Here is a 19,958-nt window from a genome sequence, read left to right on the forward strand (position 1 = left end):
CAATTGATACTTTAAAGCATTGAACATGATTTTGTTTGTTTAGAAGGTTTTGTTGGATTGTTATATTGATCGGGAACCTGATCTTCTCTGTAGTCGATTTGATTTTATATTATGCTATAGTTATTAGATAAGAAATGTTGTTTTTGAGAGATAAATAAATACATCTATTGTAGGTTGCTAGAAAACTATAGAAATCAAGTAACAATAAAATCTTCCTTCAATATAAATCATTAGATACTTGTCCCACCATAGATGAACCAGAATTCTTTTTAGGAAATTACATTTGAGGCAAAATCTTGCCAAGCTAAAAATATCCTGGAGGGGTTCATATCCAGGGTAGATCTAGAGCAGGGAGAAGATATTGCGAACCTACTTTCCTCGGAGAAACAAAAATTAGTCACGGCAGAATCAGGAGACAATCTAGGTAAGCTTTTCAGAACAATCTATCTATATTCTAGAAAATAAAACAAGATATATATAAAATAAAATATATATGTTGCGTATAACCGGCCAAACGGCTGAGCCGATTGGGCTGGGAAAAAATTGGACATTCATGGTGGCCGGAGGGTGTTAAAGGCTTTAAAAAATGGAATGTTTTTTTTCTCTGGCAACGCTGGGCCCTCGGCTAGTGTTTAATGAAATAATTCGCAACGTTGGACAAATTATTTTCTATTTTGAAAATTCTAACTTAATTCTAATTTAAGGATTTGCAAGTTTCTCCGAGGCGTGTGTCTCAATTGTACTCAAACATCTAGATGTATGTGGAGTTGCTAAAACAAACCTTGAAGGTAAATTAAATGTTTTTTGATTAACAAATTGATAAATCATTTAATAATTTTTTTTGAGAATCTTATTTATTTTTTATTTAGATTTTATAAGCTCGCATCTTCTTATCGAAGCTCCTGCAGTACTTAAACAATACCCGTCAAGTAAACCTTTTAGGATAAGTGAACATAAAGTAAGTTTAAGTGAATACTTTTTAATTATCAAAAAATATATTTATTATGTTTGATGATCAAAATAACTTTTTTAATAGTTACACATAATAAACTATGTTTTGGGTCTGAAACACTAGATAAATGACCTTATCGTAACATCCATGCGCCTAGTGCCTAACAACTTTTTACAACTTTTAGAACAAACGTTCTGTTTTTCTCGCTTAAATATTTTAAAAATCAGTATAAGAGGAGAAAAGTTGGTAAAATCCCCTTTCCCCTCATATCTATCTATCTTATCCTAACATAATCGGTCAAGTCTGGGACCAGATTTATTGAATAGTGAGCTAAACCGTGCAGATTTAGTTCAACCACTTCTCGTGTGCGCCGGTTTAATTCTATGTGAAGTAAATGAACCATTCGTTCATTAAATCTGATCCCTGTCAACTTATTTGTGTGTCCAGGTTCAGGTTCTCCTGAGATGTGAACTATACTGGCTCCTGGCTAAACAAGAAGAACAAACCAAGTTTGAGAGAACTATTCTTGATCATCTCAGGTAGTTCAGCGCATTTATGTTTTCATTATCATCTTATTAAACAATGTGTTTTAGAATTTATTTTTTACTAGCTGAAAAGCCCAGCGTTGCCCATGAAAAAAAAAATTTGAAAATAAATCGATTTTTTAGCCTATAACACCCCCCGGCCACCCATGAGTGTCCACAAAAAAATTCAGCCCAATCGGTGCAGTCGTTTGGCCGGCTATAGGCAACATATATATACGAATGTCTTTTTGTATTATATAAATAATAATTTTTATAAAATAAAATGGTACGAGGAATATAATAATTTCAAATATTCTTCTCTTTCTCAATCTGCATGTCCGCAGTTTCTCTTTTTCTTACCTCCCTTTGCCTGTCCATTTCCTGCGCTGCTTTTGAAAGAATGTTTACCAGTCTCTGTCTTTCAATATCATCTTCTAATTATAATCTTTACACTTTTCAGACAAATTTCATTCCAGTCCTCTCCTCTTCATATGAAGGAATTTCTTCAGGTTCGCCTTTTTATTATTTTCCTCTTTTTCTTTTCAAACTTGTATATCATTCCTTTTTTCAGCCACTGGAAAGTGTTTTATATCAAATAATTCCCTCACCCCTAAATCAAAAATTTTCCCAGAAACTATTAAAGTATTTTCCCTAATTCTCCATCGGATTAAAAATTTTGCTACCTGTAATATTTAACTCGCCCTTTTGATTTTAATTATAAAAAATAGATGATCGATAATATTTTAAAATTTTGTCTTGTAAGTTGTTGTTTTTTGGTTTTAAGAAAAATTAAATAAAAATAGAGGGGGCTAGGCCATACGCATGGAATTATAATAACCCCTGAGTGACTTTTTAAGTTTCAGAAATTCAATTGATACTTTAAAGCATTGAACATGATTTTGTTTGTTTAGAAGGTTTTGTTGGATTGTTATATTGATCGGGAACCTGATCTTCTCTGTAGTCTGTATGACGAGCTAGACCAGGTACAGTCTCATCTTTATCCCTCGTTTTTCTTCCCGTTCTAATACTTCAAAGTTTCCTCAATATTTCTCCTGTTTTTCATATAGTTCTCTCTACTTCTTGCTGATTCTTGGTCACAATCAAGGAAGATAACAGGGGATGTATATTTTCTTGGAAAATCTCTTTTTACTTAAACATTTAATTCATTAATGGTAAAAACAGTAAACAAATCCGGGCTGATAAACCATCTCTCAGGCAGGACTTGAAACTCCAGGCTGTAGAATGGAGCCTAAAGTTTTCCCTAACACTCATGTGATTTGATTTTGTTTTTTTGCACGGAACGGCAAAACAAGATTTAAGGTTTTATTCGCTGAATTTAAGGGGGGGGGGTATAAATAAAAAAATTGGGTAAAAAGTATATAAAGAGAATGGTGAAAAACTTCCCTTTTGAGGTCCAACTTTTCGTGTTCTTTTCAGTGCATCAATAATTCTTTAAAATATATTCCCCTTAAAGATGCAGCAATTTGAAATAAGTTCACTGCAAAATCTGCGAGTAAACGAAATTCAACAAAATGGGGTTTCCCTAGGTATATTTCTTGGCTTTAATGCTTAACAATAATAATTTTTTGGTTTTTCCTTTAGACATTTCTTAATTTGGATTTAAGTTCTTTCTATGCGTATTTAATCAGCGTTGGAAAAAAACCCGGTTTTTCAAAAAAAAACCAGCCCAGTAGGTTTTATTGGGTTTTTTTGGGTTTTATCGGGCTTTGGGTTTTTTAATTTAAAAATAGTTGAAACCTACAAAAATTCATACTAATTCATAATAATACGACTATTTAAGCAATAGGTGAACTTTATAGTTATGAAAAATAATATTGTTGTGATAATAGGCTATTATACTCATACTAAATACTCTTCAAATACAATAATATCACCTCCTTTCTTCAAAGGGGGAATACTACCATATTTTTATATTATAGTTCTGTGAATATCTGACTACTTCTATTTTCTCACTTGGATACATATTTCTGATTGGGGGTGGGGCGTCTCAGATTAATCGGTAGATATTCCTATGCTTTAGAGGGAAGACTACTGTTAAATACCGAAAAACTTCAGATCACTCACATAAGAATGATAAAGGGATTTTATATCTGTATTCTATCGCAACATATTTTGTAAACTCGTGAGAAAAGAATAAATGTGTCAGTTTTAGTGCTGTATACTCCCTAAGAATCAATACAGTTGATAGTAAACCTTATTTTTTGAAGATTTAATTATGATTAGAGTGAAAAAAGGGCCATTGTTAAATAAAATTATTGAAAAACCAATAAAACCCAAAAAAATCAACTTTTTATTGGTTTTTTTTGGGCTGGGTTTTTCCATGCCAACCTTGTAAATTCAATCTAGAAACATTCTTTCGACTTTTCCCTCTCAATTCAGTTATATACTAATGAATAAGCTGACATTTATCTTGTATTTAGGATAGACCGAAGCAGCTCACTTCAATCTTCAGTCCTGAACCTAAAAGTGCTGCTCCGAGCAGTAATATCTCTCATGTATCTAGTGTCTCACAGTCTAGTAATCAGCAGCAGGTACCTTTCTTTATTAGATACTCGACAGGACAGAATTAAAACTCCGTTCCTGCACAAGCAAAACCTAAACCATTTGATTTGATTTGATTTGATTTGATTTGATTTGATTTGATTTGATTTGATTTGATTTGATTTGATTTGATTTGCAAAGGAGAGGTTGATTTTGCATTAATATTTTTTAACCTATTATAGGAGACGAAAAGTACAGGAAGAAGAATTCCCTTGGCTAGACCGAAAAGTTTTGATGCCAGTCTTAATCGTCAGATAAATATCTCTGCAGGTATCTAAAGATATGATGTCTGATTTGTTTGTCCTTTCATTACTCTGGATTATGGAACCCCTTCACTGATTTGCCTCAAATTTTAATTTGGAAATTTGGTAGGATCTTAGAAAAATGTTCTTTGCTTGGGCTAAAAAATTCCAAGTTAAGTGAGATGTCTTTAATAGAATAAAGTTTAATTCCAGGCAAAGCTGGGTTTTAAAGCTAGTTATATAATAAATTCGGCGTTGGCGGTAAAAATATTTTTTATATGAATTTAGGAGGATTACGTAGAAACAAGTGTAGAGGAGGGGAGGATAAACCCTCTAAACCCCAGCAGAGACTCGGAGTTGTCGCTAAACCTAGAGGAGTAAAAGCTGCGGTTGGAACCCAACCTGCTGGAGCTGTGAGAAGAAGTAGTGCTTTAGCTCATGGAGCAGCTGGCAGGAGAAGCAGCATCAAGAAAGCTGTCGCAACCCTGACCAAACCTGTAAGAAAATCTGTGCAACAAGCGCGTAGAAATCTATCATTCGACAAATCTCCTAAGAAAAAAATCGCGACTCCTCAAAAGAAATCGCGTATGACGCCGATAAAGCTTACGCCGGCAAAAAGACACCGAATTCTTATTCCTGAAACTCCGTCTATCAAAAACTTGCGGAGAAAATCTGACGGGAACCGGAGTATCTCAGATACTCCAGACAAGAAAGTCTCTTCTTATCTAAATATTACAGGAACTCAGTCCGAGTTCTATTCTGATAATAGGTAAGAATAAACTTTAGTTTTCTCATTTTAACCCCTCCGCATTCTTGGAACCATTAAATCCCCATTATAATTCATTTTTCTTATGCTCATTTGTTTTAACATGCATTTAGGTCTCGAAATATGTCCAAATATGAAAATGTGTTGAACGCTTCGCTTCTTGTCAGTTCAGCCCATTTAGCAAGGTAGGGTTATTTTTTAAGTAAGCTTAAGCTTCATTTATTTTTAATAAACTCATTTCAACTTTTGTCATTTTCAGGCGTGATTCTGATGAAAGTGTTCAGTCGATTAAACATGTCGTATTCGCTCATCAATTCAATTCAAGAAAGAGGAAGCGAGGAGAGGATGAGGAGGATGGAGAGGATGAAGAGGATGGATCTGCCAAGATTTTAAGATCTTCATCTCAAGATGAACTTTGCGGACGAACTAGGAAACGAATCTTCTCTGCTAGTGATGAAGACACTCTGATAATTGAGAGAACTCCGAAGAAGCACCTTACGCCTGACTTTTTCTGTCCGGTCAAAGATTTGAATAGTGGTCAAGGTCGGAAACGACTCCGTCTTGCATCAATATCTGATAATGTTAAGTCTTGTGTGACGCCTATAAAAACTTCGTTATTGTTTGGAGGAGAGGATGTTTCTCCTGCTAAAAGAGTTTCCTTCAATATTGCTCATATTCCTGCAACCCCTAAACGAGTAGGATATCACGCTAGAGGTATTCTGAAAACACCGTCCAAAGATACGCCCAAGAAAGGTTCACTCTTCTCTCCGATGAAGTCTGCTTCCAAGAACACCCCTAGTAAGATAACCTGGGTTAGTCTGACTCCAAGGAAAAGTCCAGGCCGACGATTAGACAGATTAAGTTCGTCTGCTAGAGTAATAGATCTCTCTAGTGCGAATACTCCGGAGAAAGCTCAACCTAAATGTCAGAACTCACCAATTCTTACCTCCTCTAAAAAAAACATGACTGAGAAACTCATTACACCGGAGAAACTAGAAATTAACTTTCCAACTTCTCCTATTATTAGTTCCTCCAAAAAGTCTCAAGTTAATAAGAATCGAACTTTATCAGATCCGGATTTGACCGGATTCTCTACACCATCCCCTAGGTTATTCAACCAGCTGCACTCCCTTGCTGAAGTGAAGTTGACAAGTTTGATTATGTCGGACAGCGAGGAATCTATTAACCTGGACTCGGTTCATCAACACATGAAAGATTTCGACGACTCATCTGACGAAGAAAGTTTTGATGAGAAGGTTTCATCTAACATCAAAGCTTCCATGGAAAATTCTGGAACTCCAACTAAGGTTCAAATATTAACAAATCAGTGCATCGAGTTCGTTTCTCCAAGAAAACGTAATCTAGAATTTGATGAGACGGAAGAAGACTTGTCCGAATTAACAGAAAAATCTGTTAGCAAATCAGATCAGCGCCAAGAAAAGAAGAAACCTTCTCTACCGCCGAAGAAGAAAGAGCAGGACGTTTTGAATGACGAGCTTGCAACTTATTTTTCTCCGACCTCTAAGAAAAGACAAACTAAGGTTCGCCAGGATCTTCAAGATAACCTGGCAATAGCAACTGTTATAAAAGCTGATAAAAGAGAGAACGCACATCGACGAAGATCTAGGACAGCTCTTCCCATCCTATCCAACCTTGAAAAAGAACAGAAAAATAATCTAAATGATCTAAAAAATCTAAATAACAAGGAAAATAATATATCAGCGAGTAATATGAAAACTCTTCAGATTCCTGAGCATATTACTGAGGCTAGCTCTAGTTCAGTAACTACAGCAAAGGATAAAAGTACAGTCTCTAATTGCAAAGAACTAGCAGGCCTTTCTGATGAGTTAACAAACTACTTCTCTCCAGTACAAGATAATAACCGCAGACCTCAGAGGCTGGGTGAATCTTGTGTGGGCGTTGCCAGCATACCAGCTGTTCTCAGCTCCGACCCTGAGCTTAAGTTTGAACCTGATTTGTCAAAATATGATTCTTCATTGTCTGAAGAGGGAGATGCTACTCTTCCCAACAAATCTGAAACCAAGATTGATATCAATGATATTCTTAACAGTGATTGTTTTATGCAGTACAGTCTCAACTACAACACGGTAAACCGGAGATCTATCGAGACCTCCGAACCCAAGATTAAAGAGAAGAAAATTAAAGTGAAAACAAAGAAACTTGAGACTGAACCTCCCTCTTCCAAAACCCTAATTTTAGACAGTTTTATTAGGTTCAAGTGCAAAACCTGCGGAGAAAGGTTTCGTAATAAGAAGACGTTTAAAACTCATGAAAAAGATTGCTCAGACACAGAGCAAACCTTGGAATGCTCAAAATGTTTACAAGGTTTTCAGAAAAGTAAACAATTAAGATCCCACGAGAAAATGTGCACAATGCGGAAAGAAGTAAAACCTGAAACGAAACTAAGAATTTTACAATGCATCTTTTGTAATGAAACCTTCAGCAGTAGGCGGAAACATAAGGCGCATACTGAAACCTGCTTTGTTGTCGAGCCAAGCTTGGAATGTTCAAAATGTATACAACGTTTTCAGGAAATTAAACAGTTAAGATCCCACGAGAAAACGTGCTCTATAAGGAAAGAAGTAAAACCTGAAACGAAACCAAGAATTTTACAATGCAACTTTTGTAATGAAACCTTCAGCAGTAGGCGGAAACATAGGGCGCATGCTGAAACCTGCTTCGTTGTCGAACCTATGTTGAAGTGCGAGTATTGTGCTGAAATATTTAAAGATCCCCAGAAGCTGTCGTCTCATGAAAAATCTTGTTCAGGTTTATTCCCTACGTCTTCCTCGAAAACTGAGAGTTTAAAGAAGGACATATCTTCAACCCCAAGAGATGAAAAACGACAAGATTTCTCCAGAATTAGATCCGGAGAAGTTTCAGAGTGTTCAGTTTCGTTGGAAACCATCCAGAGCAAGCGAAAGTTTAGTGCACATGGCGAAACCTGTTCCGAGCGTAGGCTAAGTAAGAAAAGAAAAAATAATTCTATATTGCAATCTGAAGATATTCCATGGATGGAGTGTAAATATTGTGCTTTAGTATTCAAGAGTGAAATGAAGCTTTTATCTCACGAGAGTTCTTGTATCGACTCATTCCTTGATGTCTCTTTAAAATCAAGGACAAAGCTGTCCCGCGAAGCCGATCATTCTCCGATAAGGAAAAATAGAAAGGACGAGGATGATTCTAATAATGAGTTTGGTACTCCCAGCAGAAGATCAGGTCGATCTAGGATTCCTGTATCCTATGAAGAACCAATTATAGAAATAGATATCTCTGATGAAACTAGTCCGGAGGAAACTCTGCCAAAAAAGAAAAAATTCATTCTTGCATCTACTCCAAATCCAATCAAGAACGATTCGAGATCTAGTTCATTACACCGTAGAAGCAGTACTATTCTCCCCGTTATCTCCAGTGCTAAACCACCCTCGGAGTCTAACCTGAGACAATCAGTTCTTAAACTGAAAACCTTAGATGATTCAGCAGAGATGAAAGATTTAACCTCAAGTAGCGGGTCATCCTCTGATACGGATACGTCCCGATCTTCTCCTAACCCCATGGGAAAGTTCTTCTCTATCGGAGGAATGGAGGCTAGTCCTGCCGGAGGATTCAAACTCAAACTTAACAGAGTTGCTAAACCAATACCCTTAAATAAGAAATCGTCCAATAAAGACAAATTAATGCCGTCTATGGCTGATTACTTCATGCCTCGTGTATCTCGAAGCGTCTCCAAGGATATCGGGATTTCTCCGCAGAAACTTGCGAAGATTATCATCGACTCACCAAAGGTAAGATTATATTTTTAAAACCTAATTCAAAAAACTTATTATTGATTTTTTAGAGAGAAAAGCAGAAGGTTGAGAGCTGTTCTAATACATCTTCTCTCTCTCCCGGAGACACCCTGAGCACTCCGAATAAAGAGAACCAGATAGAGATAGAGAGTGGAGTGAACCGAACCCCTAAAATAAGAATTAAACGGATCAAGGCTCAGGACCCATTGAAGGAACAAGATAGTAACTTGTGGATGGTAAGATCTTAATTCTTCAAATTTAAATTATTTTCATTTTATAAATATTCCTTTTTTGATTAGATATCTACAATCTACATGTTTTTATAAAGTTAAGAAAATCTAACTTATTTGTTTATCTCAACACTTTTATCTGCAGGCTGAGACTGTGGTTTCTCCGGTAAAGAGAATGAAGTCTCCGAAAAAGAAAGTCTCATCTCCGGAGAAACGGTTCTCTCGACGGAATGATTCTCCAAAGAAGAACGGATCATGGTCTCCGGCCAGGTTCGGAGCAGGATTATCCACCATTAGTTCATTTTCTCCTCTCACATCTTCAAGTATTCATAAACTCTCAACATCTCCTCTTATCTCGACACAGGTTGGAAACTGTTACCTCTGATAACTTAACCTTATCAATAAAATATTTTTAATTCAAAAAAGTCCCTTTTTAAACTAATGTATTTTTAGTAAATGATTAGCAAAATGATTTTTGTAAAACATTTTTGCTTTGTTCTAGGTTGATCCTCCCACTGGATCCAGGAGTAAACTTTCAAAGAAGAAAGTAAATAAACAACTATATTCATGAACATACTTCTTCCTTCATGAACATACTTCTTCCTTCTTTCGTCATGAACAAGTTAAACTGCAATCAGCTTTGTGTCGAATTGTTGTCGAACTTCAAAACAAGATCGACACCAAAAACTATTGGCGAATATTATCATGAACCTTCTATGTCTTAAATTTGTCAACCTAACCTTGTATGATTTTTAATTGTAATCAAAAAAAATGTGAAAACGTAAATTCTTCAAGTCTGACATGTTTTAGGTATTTGTAATTATATTGACTATTGTGATTAAATCTTGATATTTAAACAGTAAATTGTAATTTCTTTAAAATAAGTAAAACAATATTTTATGTTAAGAACTGTTTGCTGTTTTTAGTCTATTTCAAATACAATTTAGAAAATTGCAAACACGTAAATTTGTTAAGTATAAAAACCATTGTTATCAACTTCTATTTGAGCAGGTACCTACCATATTCTGATAAATCAAGGAGAATTAAAATTAAACATAATTCATAACTAATGTACGCAAGCACTGTAATGCGTACGGAACATACATCTTGTTAAGGTGATAGTGTTAAGTTAAACAATTAACTTTGATCCCATTTATTATTAAAGTTTATTGTCTATTTTTCCCTTCATAAGTACGAACAACTCAAAAAAAAAGGAGAGGGGGGGGGCTAAAGATTTTTAAAAATGAAAAGCTTCAAGTTCATATTTAACGTACAAAGAAGTTTTTTGCCTCTTAAAGAAACGTTTTCGTTTAACAAAGACGAATTTAACTTTGTTTGCGAGTTAAAACCGTAAAATTTGACTTGATATTCTGATGTTTTTTAATTGGAAGACTTAACATTTTTCTTTTTGCGCTTTAATTTTGGTTGAGATATAAAGAATAATAAAATTGTTATGGAAACTTACTTTAAGTATTCTCTTTGAGAAGTTGAAGATACCGTCATTTGATTCATCGAATCATGTCTTCCTAAATTGTATAACCTAACTTATGTACTTTAAAATCCGCAATATAGTTTTAGTTGGAAAGCCCCATGGATTCATTATTCCGTGGTTGGTTATGAATGCGCGAAGCAAAATCTGAGCAATACTTTAGTTAAACATGGAATTAAGGAATTAAGGTATCGTTCTTTAGTTCCGAGCTTGACAAATCGGAAGTCGTCTAAGATTATTTTTAGAATTTAAATTTCTTACCCATTTATTAGACAACTATGGAGATAGAAGAATGTTTTATATCCCGGGAACCCATTCCTCATCTTATCTTTCTAGACCTGGACTCACCAAACCTGTTGGATCACGTAGACTCCTTACCAGAGAACCTACAGAGCATCCTGCTCCTAACCTTGGCTTCCGGAGCTTCCGGTTCAAATCATATTCCGTCTATATCCATTTACTGTATTAGGTATGAACACTCCGGGAATAAAAACAGGGATACTCAGAAAAAAAAACTTTATGAGACGACTTGCAATTCGTTCAATATAATGATAATAATATATTCAATATACACAAAGAGAACATGTTCACAATTAATTTAGAAGATAGGCCCGAAGCGCCCTCTAAGGCTAGTTAATTTAAATATAGCCATTAATATTCCTATAAGATATTGTACATTGCTCAATTTCAGGGTAAAAAATAGATAGATACATGATTATATCGTTCTAACGGTACGAACATATTGCTCCGTTGATTTTCCGTCAGGGGGATAAGTTAAAGTAGAATTGTTGAGATTATGGTTTGTATGTAGTTTCAATTTAATTCTGAAAATAACACTGTTTAGTTCCTTGCAGAACCGTTTCTGACTAAAGTTTAACTTACTATCCTCATCTTCTAAATTAATTGTGAACATGAATCATATTCCGTCCATATCCATTTACTGTATTAGGTATGAACACTCCGGGAATAAAAACAGGGATACTCAGAAAAAAAAACTTTATGAGACGACTTGCAATTCGTTCAATATAATGATAATAATATATTCAATATACACAAAGAGAACATGTTCACAATTAATTTAGAAGATGGGCGCGAAGCGCCCTCTAAGGCTAGTTAATTTAAATATAGCCATTAATATTCCTATAAGATATTGTACATTGCTCAATTTCAGGGTAAAAAATAGATAGATACATGATTATATCGTTCTAACGGTACGAACATATTGCTCCGTTGATTTTCCGTCAGGGGGATAAGTTAAAGTAGAATTGTTGAGATTATGGTTTGTATGTAGTTTCAATTTAATTCTGAAAATAACACTGTTTAGTTCCTTGCAGAACCGTTTCTGACTAAAGTTTAACTTACTATCCTCATCTTCTAAATTAATTGTGAACATGTTCTCTTTGTGTACATCGTAAAACAAAACAAAAATAATTCGCGGATTTTCACAAAAAATTTCGTGGATTTTCAAAATTTTAAAAAATTTAATGAAGATCGAATTGTGATGGAGACAAATATTTGAAATTTTGATCATTCATAAACCTTCCCTGGGGTCCCTAGATGTCCCACAAAAAATTTGGGCCCGATCGGTTCAGCCGTTTTGACGTTTATTGGATACAAACAGACAGACAAGCCAAATTTATATATAGATGAAAGGGTCGGTCAATTGTCAAGATTTGTGACCCCTTACTTTCATTGAGTCAAACGATTTCCTACCTGTTACAAAAAAACCTTGATGTTTATTTTGACCGATGACCTGTCTATTTGTACAGGAAAGAAAGGCAAGAAAACGACATTACCGATGAGACTAACAACATTTGCAATCCCTGTGATTATCTGTATTTAAACCAAAATCATCAAATCAAGGCGTAAGCAAAGGATTCGTTATCAAAATGAGAATTTTATAGACAAACTTACTTTATAGGAAAGATCGTGTTGAAACTGTTCTGCGGAAAACATCTCTGGTTCCGTCTGCCTGGCCGGCAATATCCTCATCGATCAACAATCTGATAGATCTGGTGAGACAATCCAGGTTCTCAGAGAAACCTACGCTCCCGTATCCATCAGGACTAGAGGACTGTATAGAGATTATTCTAGGCATGGCTGAAGAGAGTCCAGGTCTCTATCAATCCCAAATTGTAACAACTAGGATTGAAGAAATTAAACATAGTCTGGAGGTATCATCCTTCAGGAATGTGAAAATGCGTCCCATCAAGGTGTTTGCTCCGATGTATAATCCTGGACTTATCTACGCTGAGGATGATGTTCTTAAAATAGAATTTTACTCTAGTAGTCAGGAGCTGGATGGGTTTCTCAGGAGAAGTTTTCTTGATGATTCTTGCTCCTCACCAAACATCTCTCTGGAGATGTCGAGTAAAGGAGTAAAAGAAAACCTCCTCTTGGATATACATCGTAGGTTTGTGAATCTGGAGTTTATTCCAAACCAGGTGTTTAACAGAGTCCTAACCAACACGTTCAAGGGGATCAGACTGGTCAGACAAACAGGTAAACTGTCATACAAACAGGTAAACTGTCAGACAAACAACTAAACGGTCAGACAAACAGGTAAACTGTCAAACAAACAGGTAAACTGTAAGACAAACAGGTAAACTGTCAGACAAACAACTAAACCGTCAGACAAACAGGTAAACTGTCAGACAAACAGGTAAACTGTCAGACAAATGTCTAACAAACATATAAACGGTCGGGCTCCAAAACTGCAATAAAGTAAAAATTCTTACTTTGACGAGGTTGAGTTCAGATATCATTTAGTTCGTATATTACAGTCATGAGACATCAGGAACATCAGAGACGGCTGTACGGAATTTAATCGCCAGATATCTGCAGTATGATTTTTGAAAATATAACAATTAAAGAAAAGGCATAAACATCAGTGACGAGAGTGTCAAAAATCGCCAAAAACTCAATAACTTCTTTTTTAGATCGGGACATTTTTATATATCCATAGATTTTTGACACCTCACTAAAGAATGGACCTGGGGAAGGGACTGATTGTATATAAATGTCCAGATCTAATCTACATATGTAAACAATTTTAGAACAATAAGACTGATAGATATTGCACATTATGATTTTACTTTGTTACATTTACCAATGATCATACTTAAAGAGTTTGAGGGCGTATTTGAAGTCTGATCCTTTGCGGGCAATACTGATTAATTTAGGAATATGTGAGAGTGCGACCTGTGGAGACCTATTCCTGGTAACTCCGAGTACCTCGAAGGAGTTAGGTTGGGCGGAGAAGGAAGAGAACATGAGAAACCTGGCAGTTCTACACAGGGAGCTCACTACATTCAACAACTGTCTTATTGTACAGAGTGAAAGGTAAACAGTGATTAAATACAACAGAGGTAGAAATTAATTAAAGAAGTATCGTTGAACTAGTTACGGATAGTTAAACTACTTTACTTGCGTGGCTAAGAAATAATTCAACTATGTACTTTATGTACTTCTCACCATTTATTAAACCTGACCTATGGAATTGGACAGTTTTTGGTAGAGGGTGTACTACCAAGAGGTTAAGAGACTTATGAAAATCATGCAACAATTTTCTAGACCGGGTCGACTTTGAAGTGTTGGTTTTTGCTTTTAACTGAGTAAACTTTACATGTTTACTACAGTTACTACAGTTGGAAACTAAACGCACTTGATTCTAGCTTTGCGATAAGAAAGGCTGTATGAAATGATATAATAATAGCCAAAACCCTGCTAGATTTTTGTGCGATTTTTCGATAACTGGGGCTATATAACTTTGTGTTTTACATTGTATTTTTATACTTTGAGGACTCGCCTCAAACTGAGCAATATATTCAATTTTATATATTTATTCACTACAAGTTAGGGATTTTTTCCATTGTAAGTTAAATATCCGTTTTTTATAAAACAGTTCATTTTATTCTTCATTAGCTGAAATATAAACATAAACGATGATTCTGAAAAATTAAACTACAGTTTCGATTTTGCAACATTACCCCTTTATTTAAATACAAAATATGTTTTCTGAAGAGTTATTATGGGCATATTTTTCCATCCAAAATTTTTTCATTTTTTACTAGTTTAAGATTTAAATCCTCTTTTGAAAACGATTGCAAAAACAGTTTTTTATTTGGTTACTTATTTCTCACTGCACAGAATTTTGACTCTCTTTATTTTTTTTATACTTTTCTATTTTTTCAATGCGATCCATATTTTATTTCCTTTTTCTAATTTTCTTAAACCCTAGGAACTTGTTCCTAATGAGACCGCTATCCGGAACCATGTTTGGATTCCGTATGTTGAGCAGCCAGGATACCCTGCTCCCCATCCCCAGGATACAGGAGAGGATACAGGATACAGGAGGATGGAAGGTTCTGAATATAATTCAAGGGATTCCTCAGGTAGAAAACAACTTATATATATAAAGTATGTCCCAGAAAAGGTACTCTAAGGGTCATAACTAAACAAATAATAGTGTCAGATTCTACGCTGATTCACTTTTGCTATCGTTTAGTATGTCTGCTCGTACATTTTGATTTTAAAAATTGCAAATCGTAACAAAAACGAAGGTTTTTTTTTATAAAATTACATTTTTTGGCTCAAGATTGTATTTTCAATGATTTTTACCTTTCTTAAATACTATTTTTCAATCTTTGAAGAAACAAACTTTTTTATCTGCTAAGGGCCTTATTGTTTTGTTTTATCATTTTGAACCTTACGATAGCGTTTTTTAAGGGCAATTGTTCAAAAATGGGTAGACGAAATTATCGTAAGAAGTATTTATATGGTAGTTGAGAGGCAAAAATAATAAATTTAATTATTATTCTGGACTGGACTCAGGGTACCTGGGAGAACCCTGTAAGGCTAGATTTTTTGTACGATTGAATTTATCTTAAAAAGGGTACATTTGAAAAGTGCAGGGTGTCCCAATAAACATGACAATTAAGAGTAGAGTTTAATTTCGTATTTGAACTTTTTGACAGCTATCTAATCAAAAAGTGCATATTAAAAAGATACCACGATATAAAGAAAATCTTTTAAGTTGTTTCTTAATGTCATTGAACTGAACATTCACCCCAAACTTGATCGTTCCATATTTAAAATTTCAACCGTTTGATCAAGAAGAAATCAAAGTTTAAAATATCCGGTTGCAAAGATATAGGGATCTGAAAACTTGATTTTGTGAGGGGTGCACAGTTTCTTTCTTCTTCACATACCACCATTGTTTTATTCTTTTTTCTTCTTTAACCCAATAATATGGAAATACTTCTCTTGTGCTTAATTCAGAGGTTTCCATCTTCTGGAAAAATAATCTCACTTGCTTTAAAAAAATTCTGTATGTATGTAATGTTTGCTCCCTATTTTAGGATTTTATTTCACTGAAAATAAGAAATTCCACAGGAACTTCAGCTAGTATAAAATAAAAATTGCTAGCATATTCAAAATTTATGAAGAACCAATTTTTAAAGTTGATTAAAAAAATAATATTTCAATTTAAATTAAAACGTGAAGTTTATTTTCCAGAACTGTTCCGATGAAGTCACGTGGTTAAAAATCCTCTCAATCTGTTTTTATTAGTAGAAATCTTTAAGACCATCAAGGGGCTTCAGTGTATGCAAGACTTCATCACCCCCACCTCCGGGCAAATCATCCGGGGGAGGAGTTTTTTTAATAAATCACCAAAAAGTTTAGGAAATAAAGTTCCTGTGAAGAACACCAGCTTGTCACAGGAATTAAAATCCATGAATTTTATTCCCAATGAGAGAATTATATAAGCGATCAAAGCTTAAATATAGTTATACTTAATAATTTATATTTTGACGAAGGAAGAAGAGTATAATCCCCTAGAGTACAAGACCCAGTTGGTTCAACACCTGGAAAACTGGATTCCGTCCTACCAGACCCAGAGATCCGGGGTAGGTTTCATCTAGACTTATCCTTTCATTATCCGGGGTAGGCTTCATCTAGACTTAGCCTCTCATTATCCGGAGTAGGCTTCATCTAGACTTATCCTGTCATTACACTGGGTAGGTTTTATCTAGACTTATCCTCTCATTATCCAGGGTAGGTTTCATCTAGACTTATTCTCACATTATCCAGGGTAGGTTTCATCTAGACTTATTTTCACATTATCCAGGGTAGGTTTCATCTAGACTTATCCTCTTATTATCCGGGATGGGTTTCATCTATTCATATTTAATATTTTTATTCAACTACAAAGCACGAGATAATACAAATAAAAAAATCACAATTTACTATGTAGTTTGGACCCGCCTAACCAGAGTAGGTTGTTTTAATTGGTTCGCCCACTATAAACGAATGAGAATTGCAAATAAAAAAAATGTACATTGTACATTTCAAACACAAGAATGATGATAACTCAGGAAAAATGTAAGGAGGAGGTGAGGGAGTATAAGGGAAAGGGGAATACTCAGCGTAAGGGTTGGAACAGAGGGTAACATAAGTTATTAAAATCATGTTTATGAAATACAGGGTGAAGAAGATAGTAAAGACTAAGTTTATCCACATGATACACAGTTTTTTTTACAGATATAATTTACATAATTTGCATCTAGACTTATTCTCACATTATCCAGGGTAGGTTTCATCTAGACTTATTCTCTCATTATCCAGGGTAGGTTTCATCTAGGCTTATTCTCTCATCACCCAGGGTAGGTTTCATCTAGACTTATCCTCTCATTATCCAGGGTAGGTTTCATCTAGACTTATTCTCTCATTATTCAGGGTAGGTTGTCACTTATACTTACCTTTACACGATCCTCTTTTCTTCTTCTCATGGTCATCCTTTAAACTCTCCTTTTTATCAATCCCTTATCTTTTGCCAGTTTTTTATTCTTTTTTATTCTAAACAATTCTTATTCAAACCCTCTCTTATATTTTACTTATCCAACCTAATTTATTCTTCAACTTTTTTAGGCGCTTGTCATCCGGTTTAAATATGTGACACTCTCTTTTTAAAACCATCCAAGAACAGCCAATGTTCACAACCGACCTAGTTAATCTATATAATAGGAATATGTTTAAAACATCTCTGTACATTTATATCTTTCAAGATAAAAAATGTCGTCTTATGCGCAATCTATCTTTATCTATATGTTCTGTATCCTTTTTTAATTTTTCCTTTATCTCTATTTTTATATTTTCTTCCTAAATTGCAAACCAGAAAACTCTAAAAAAGGAAGACCAACATAAGAATCAATTTATAACTATATATATAAGTCCAATGAGAATGAGACACAGCAATTGTGCAATGTAAACAGACCCATCTCACTAATCAGTGATTATATAAGTGTCTTTTAAAACTATTTGCTTTGTAACAATATCAAATACACTTTAGTATTGTTATATAATGTTGTTATCCTATTCCATTGTTTTCTGGATATCACTGTACATTTTTCTTCCTAACGTAATTCTCCAAATCGAGTCTCGTCATTTAATTATCTTCTTTTTATTCTTTTCACATCATTTGAACTTTTGTTATTCCTTCATTCTTGTTATTGTATATTTTTGTATTATATTTAAACATATATTAAATATATTTTTCTTCTAAGACCTCCGTTCGAGCAGATAAACTTGATGTTAGCAGCTCTGGGTTCATTGGAGGAGCTCCTTGTATGGGAGGGTTCGAAGTGAGCAGCTCTGGGTATACACATGGGCTTGGATCAGGATCTATTAAGGAAAAAGACAAAGTATTAATGATTAAAGGGACTGTAAAGGAAAAATGAAAGGGGGTATAGGATGAAAGCTAATCACTTTAGCTCTCGATCGCGACCTATGAAAGTTATAACTGATGTTCCTATCTCGAGAGATTGATATACAACTTTGTCAAATTAATACGAAAATTAATATATATACAATTTTGTATAAAAGTAGTAGGTTTAAAAAGATCAAATTCAGCAAATAAGCAACCAATCTGAAAACGATGATATCCCAGAGAAAGCTAATTGTAAATTAGGTTTACTTTTATATTTGTTATTTCTATTTTTGATAGATTTCATTCATAATATTATTTATACGTCCGTATTACTTGACCAGAAATTCCACCAATGGCAGTGCAGTAAAGTGGTCACGTGATACAGGCGGAGACACGTGATCAGTATACTGCTCTGCCATTGGTTATAGTTCTGGTCACGTGATTTAAGTTTAAGATTTTCTAAATTTTACATATATGAACTTTCATATAATTTTAACACAGTTTTGTGTCAATTTTTCGAGACAGGAACATCAGATAAAAGTTTCGCTAATAAGTGAAGGAAAATATGTTCTATGCGCTTGTTCTATTTCAGGGTTAAATGACGACTTAGCAATCGGTTTTTATTTTATATGAAAATATAATGTAAAGGATTTTATGAGAATGTTTAAACGCAAAATCTATAAGTAATAAGTATCGATACCAAAATCTTCGGGTTGAGGAAGTGTTTATCAATGCCCAATTTAAAGTCGTAAGTTTTCTTGTTTTTTGTATCTTCCATACAATCTAGATAAGTCCTGTAGGTCTGCTGAATCATATCTTTTAATTTTAGCTCTTGCCACATCTTTTCCTATTCCATGGATATATTTTTCTTGTTTTTGCAAATTTCAAGTTTAAAACTCTGAAACTTGTGTCAAAGGTTGAAGAATTGAAATAAATCTGAATTCTAAAGAAGAGTGGGAGATTGTTTTATAAAGTTTAACAAACTTTGCTCTCTATCTAGGCTCCGGTATTCAAACCAGGGTTCGGAGGGAGGAGAGGATCTAATCCTAGCTCCGTATCCTGGATATCCAGAACACTGGGACAGGATCGAGGACGAGGAGTTCCCTATACTAGATCTAGAGGACTTAGAGGCAGACGATCTAGGAAACCAAACATCTTGGGATAACTTAGTCTCAGGACTTGGTCTTGGTCTTGGAGAAACCACAGAGATCAAACTCAACCCGGAGTTGTTTAATATTATATTCAATCGTATGTTTATCCTAGGTTTAAATTATTTAACGTTATTGTGTAATTTGCACGTATATAAAGCAGAAAGGGTAAAAATAAATTATATGTATAGTTTAATCTTATTTATTCTGAGTTATTTCATTGTAGTTTGATGACGGAATTCTCCCAGTTAAGTTAGTAGAAGATGATATGATTATCTGCAAAGAAATTGCTGCGTGAGGGTACAATGACCTGGGTAGGATCACTTTCTCCTCACACTATACCCTACCATGCTTTATATGTAGTTTTACAACATTTCACTAAACTAGATAGATGGATATATAGATACAGGGAGGGATAGAGAGAGATCACAAGAGAAAATACAATATCACGATACGCAGAGAGAGAGAGGTGAAGGGGTCGTAGGATCATAGAAATACAAGGACTGTAGAATTAACTGCAAAAATAGA

At 34.6% G+C, this 19,958-nt stretch overlaps 2 protein-coding genes across 3 annotated transcripts; both read left to right on the forward strand.

The window, feature by feature from the left end:
* Positions 1-273: 273 nt before the first annotated feature.
* LOC111714992 (uncharacterized) lies at positions 274-10,043 on the forward strand (the record flags this gene model as incomplete). Its single annotated transcript, XM_023490221.1, is given in 14 exon segments — positions 274-424; positions 705-788; positions 870-958; positions 1,400-1,491; positions 1,937-1,985; positions 2,388-2,459; positions 3,918-4,028; positions 4,221-4,308; positions 4,569-5,049; positions 5,160-5,231; positions 5,306-8,852; positions 8,906-9,091; positions 9,231-9,449; positions 9,588-10,043. Coding segments are annotated over 14 exon segments (5,310 nt in total), but the record flags the coding sequence as incomplete, so codon positions are not given.
* Positions 10,044-10,131: 88 nt separating this feature from the next.
* On the forward strand, positions 10,132-19,626 carry LOC111714993 (uncharacterized). Of its 2 annotated transcripts, none has more exons than XM_023490222.1 (7): positions 10,132-11,043; positions 12,496-13,076; positions 13,757-13,916; positions 14,815-14,968; positions 16,394-16,483; positions 18,140-18,277; positions 19,283-19,626. In XM_023490222.1, the coding sequence occupies exons 1-7, from the start codon at positions 10,853-10,855 to the stop codon at positions 19,445-19,447; spliced, it is 1,479 nt and encodes a 492-aa protein (XP_023345990.1). In that variant the 5' UTR covers positions 10,132-10,852; the 3' UTR covers positions 19,448-19,626. The 2 variants fall into 2 exon arrangements, with proteins under 2 accessions (XP_023345990.1, XP_023345991.1); XM_023490223.1 differs by having other exon boundaries at positions 18,140-18,265.
* Positions 19,627-19,958: the final 332 nt, after the last annotated feature.

The sequence above is a fragment of the Eurytemora carolleeae genome, unplaced genomic scaffold (assembly GCF_000591075.1).
Source record: "Eurytemora carolleeae unplaced genomic scaffold, Eaff_2.0 scaffold1692, whole genome shotgun sequence".
Classification (NCBI taxonomy): Eukaryota; Metazoa; Arthropoda; class Copepoda; order Calanoida; family Temoridae; genus Eurytemora; species Eurytemora carolleeae.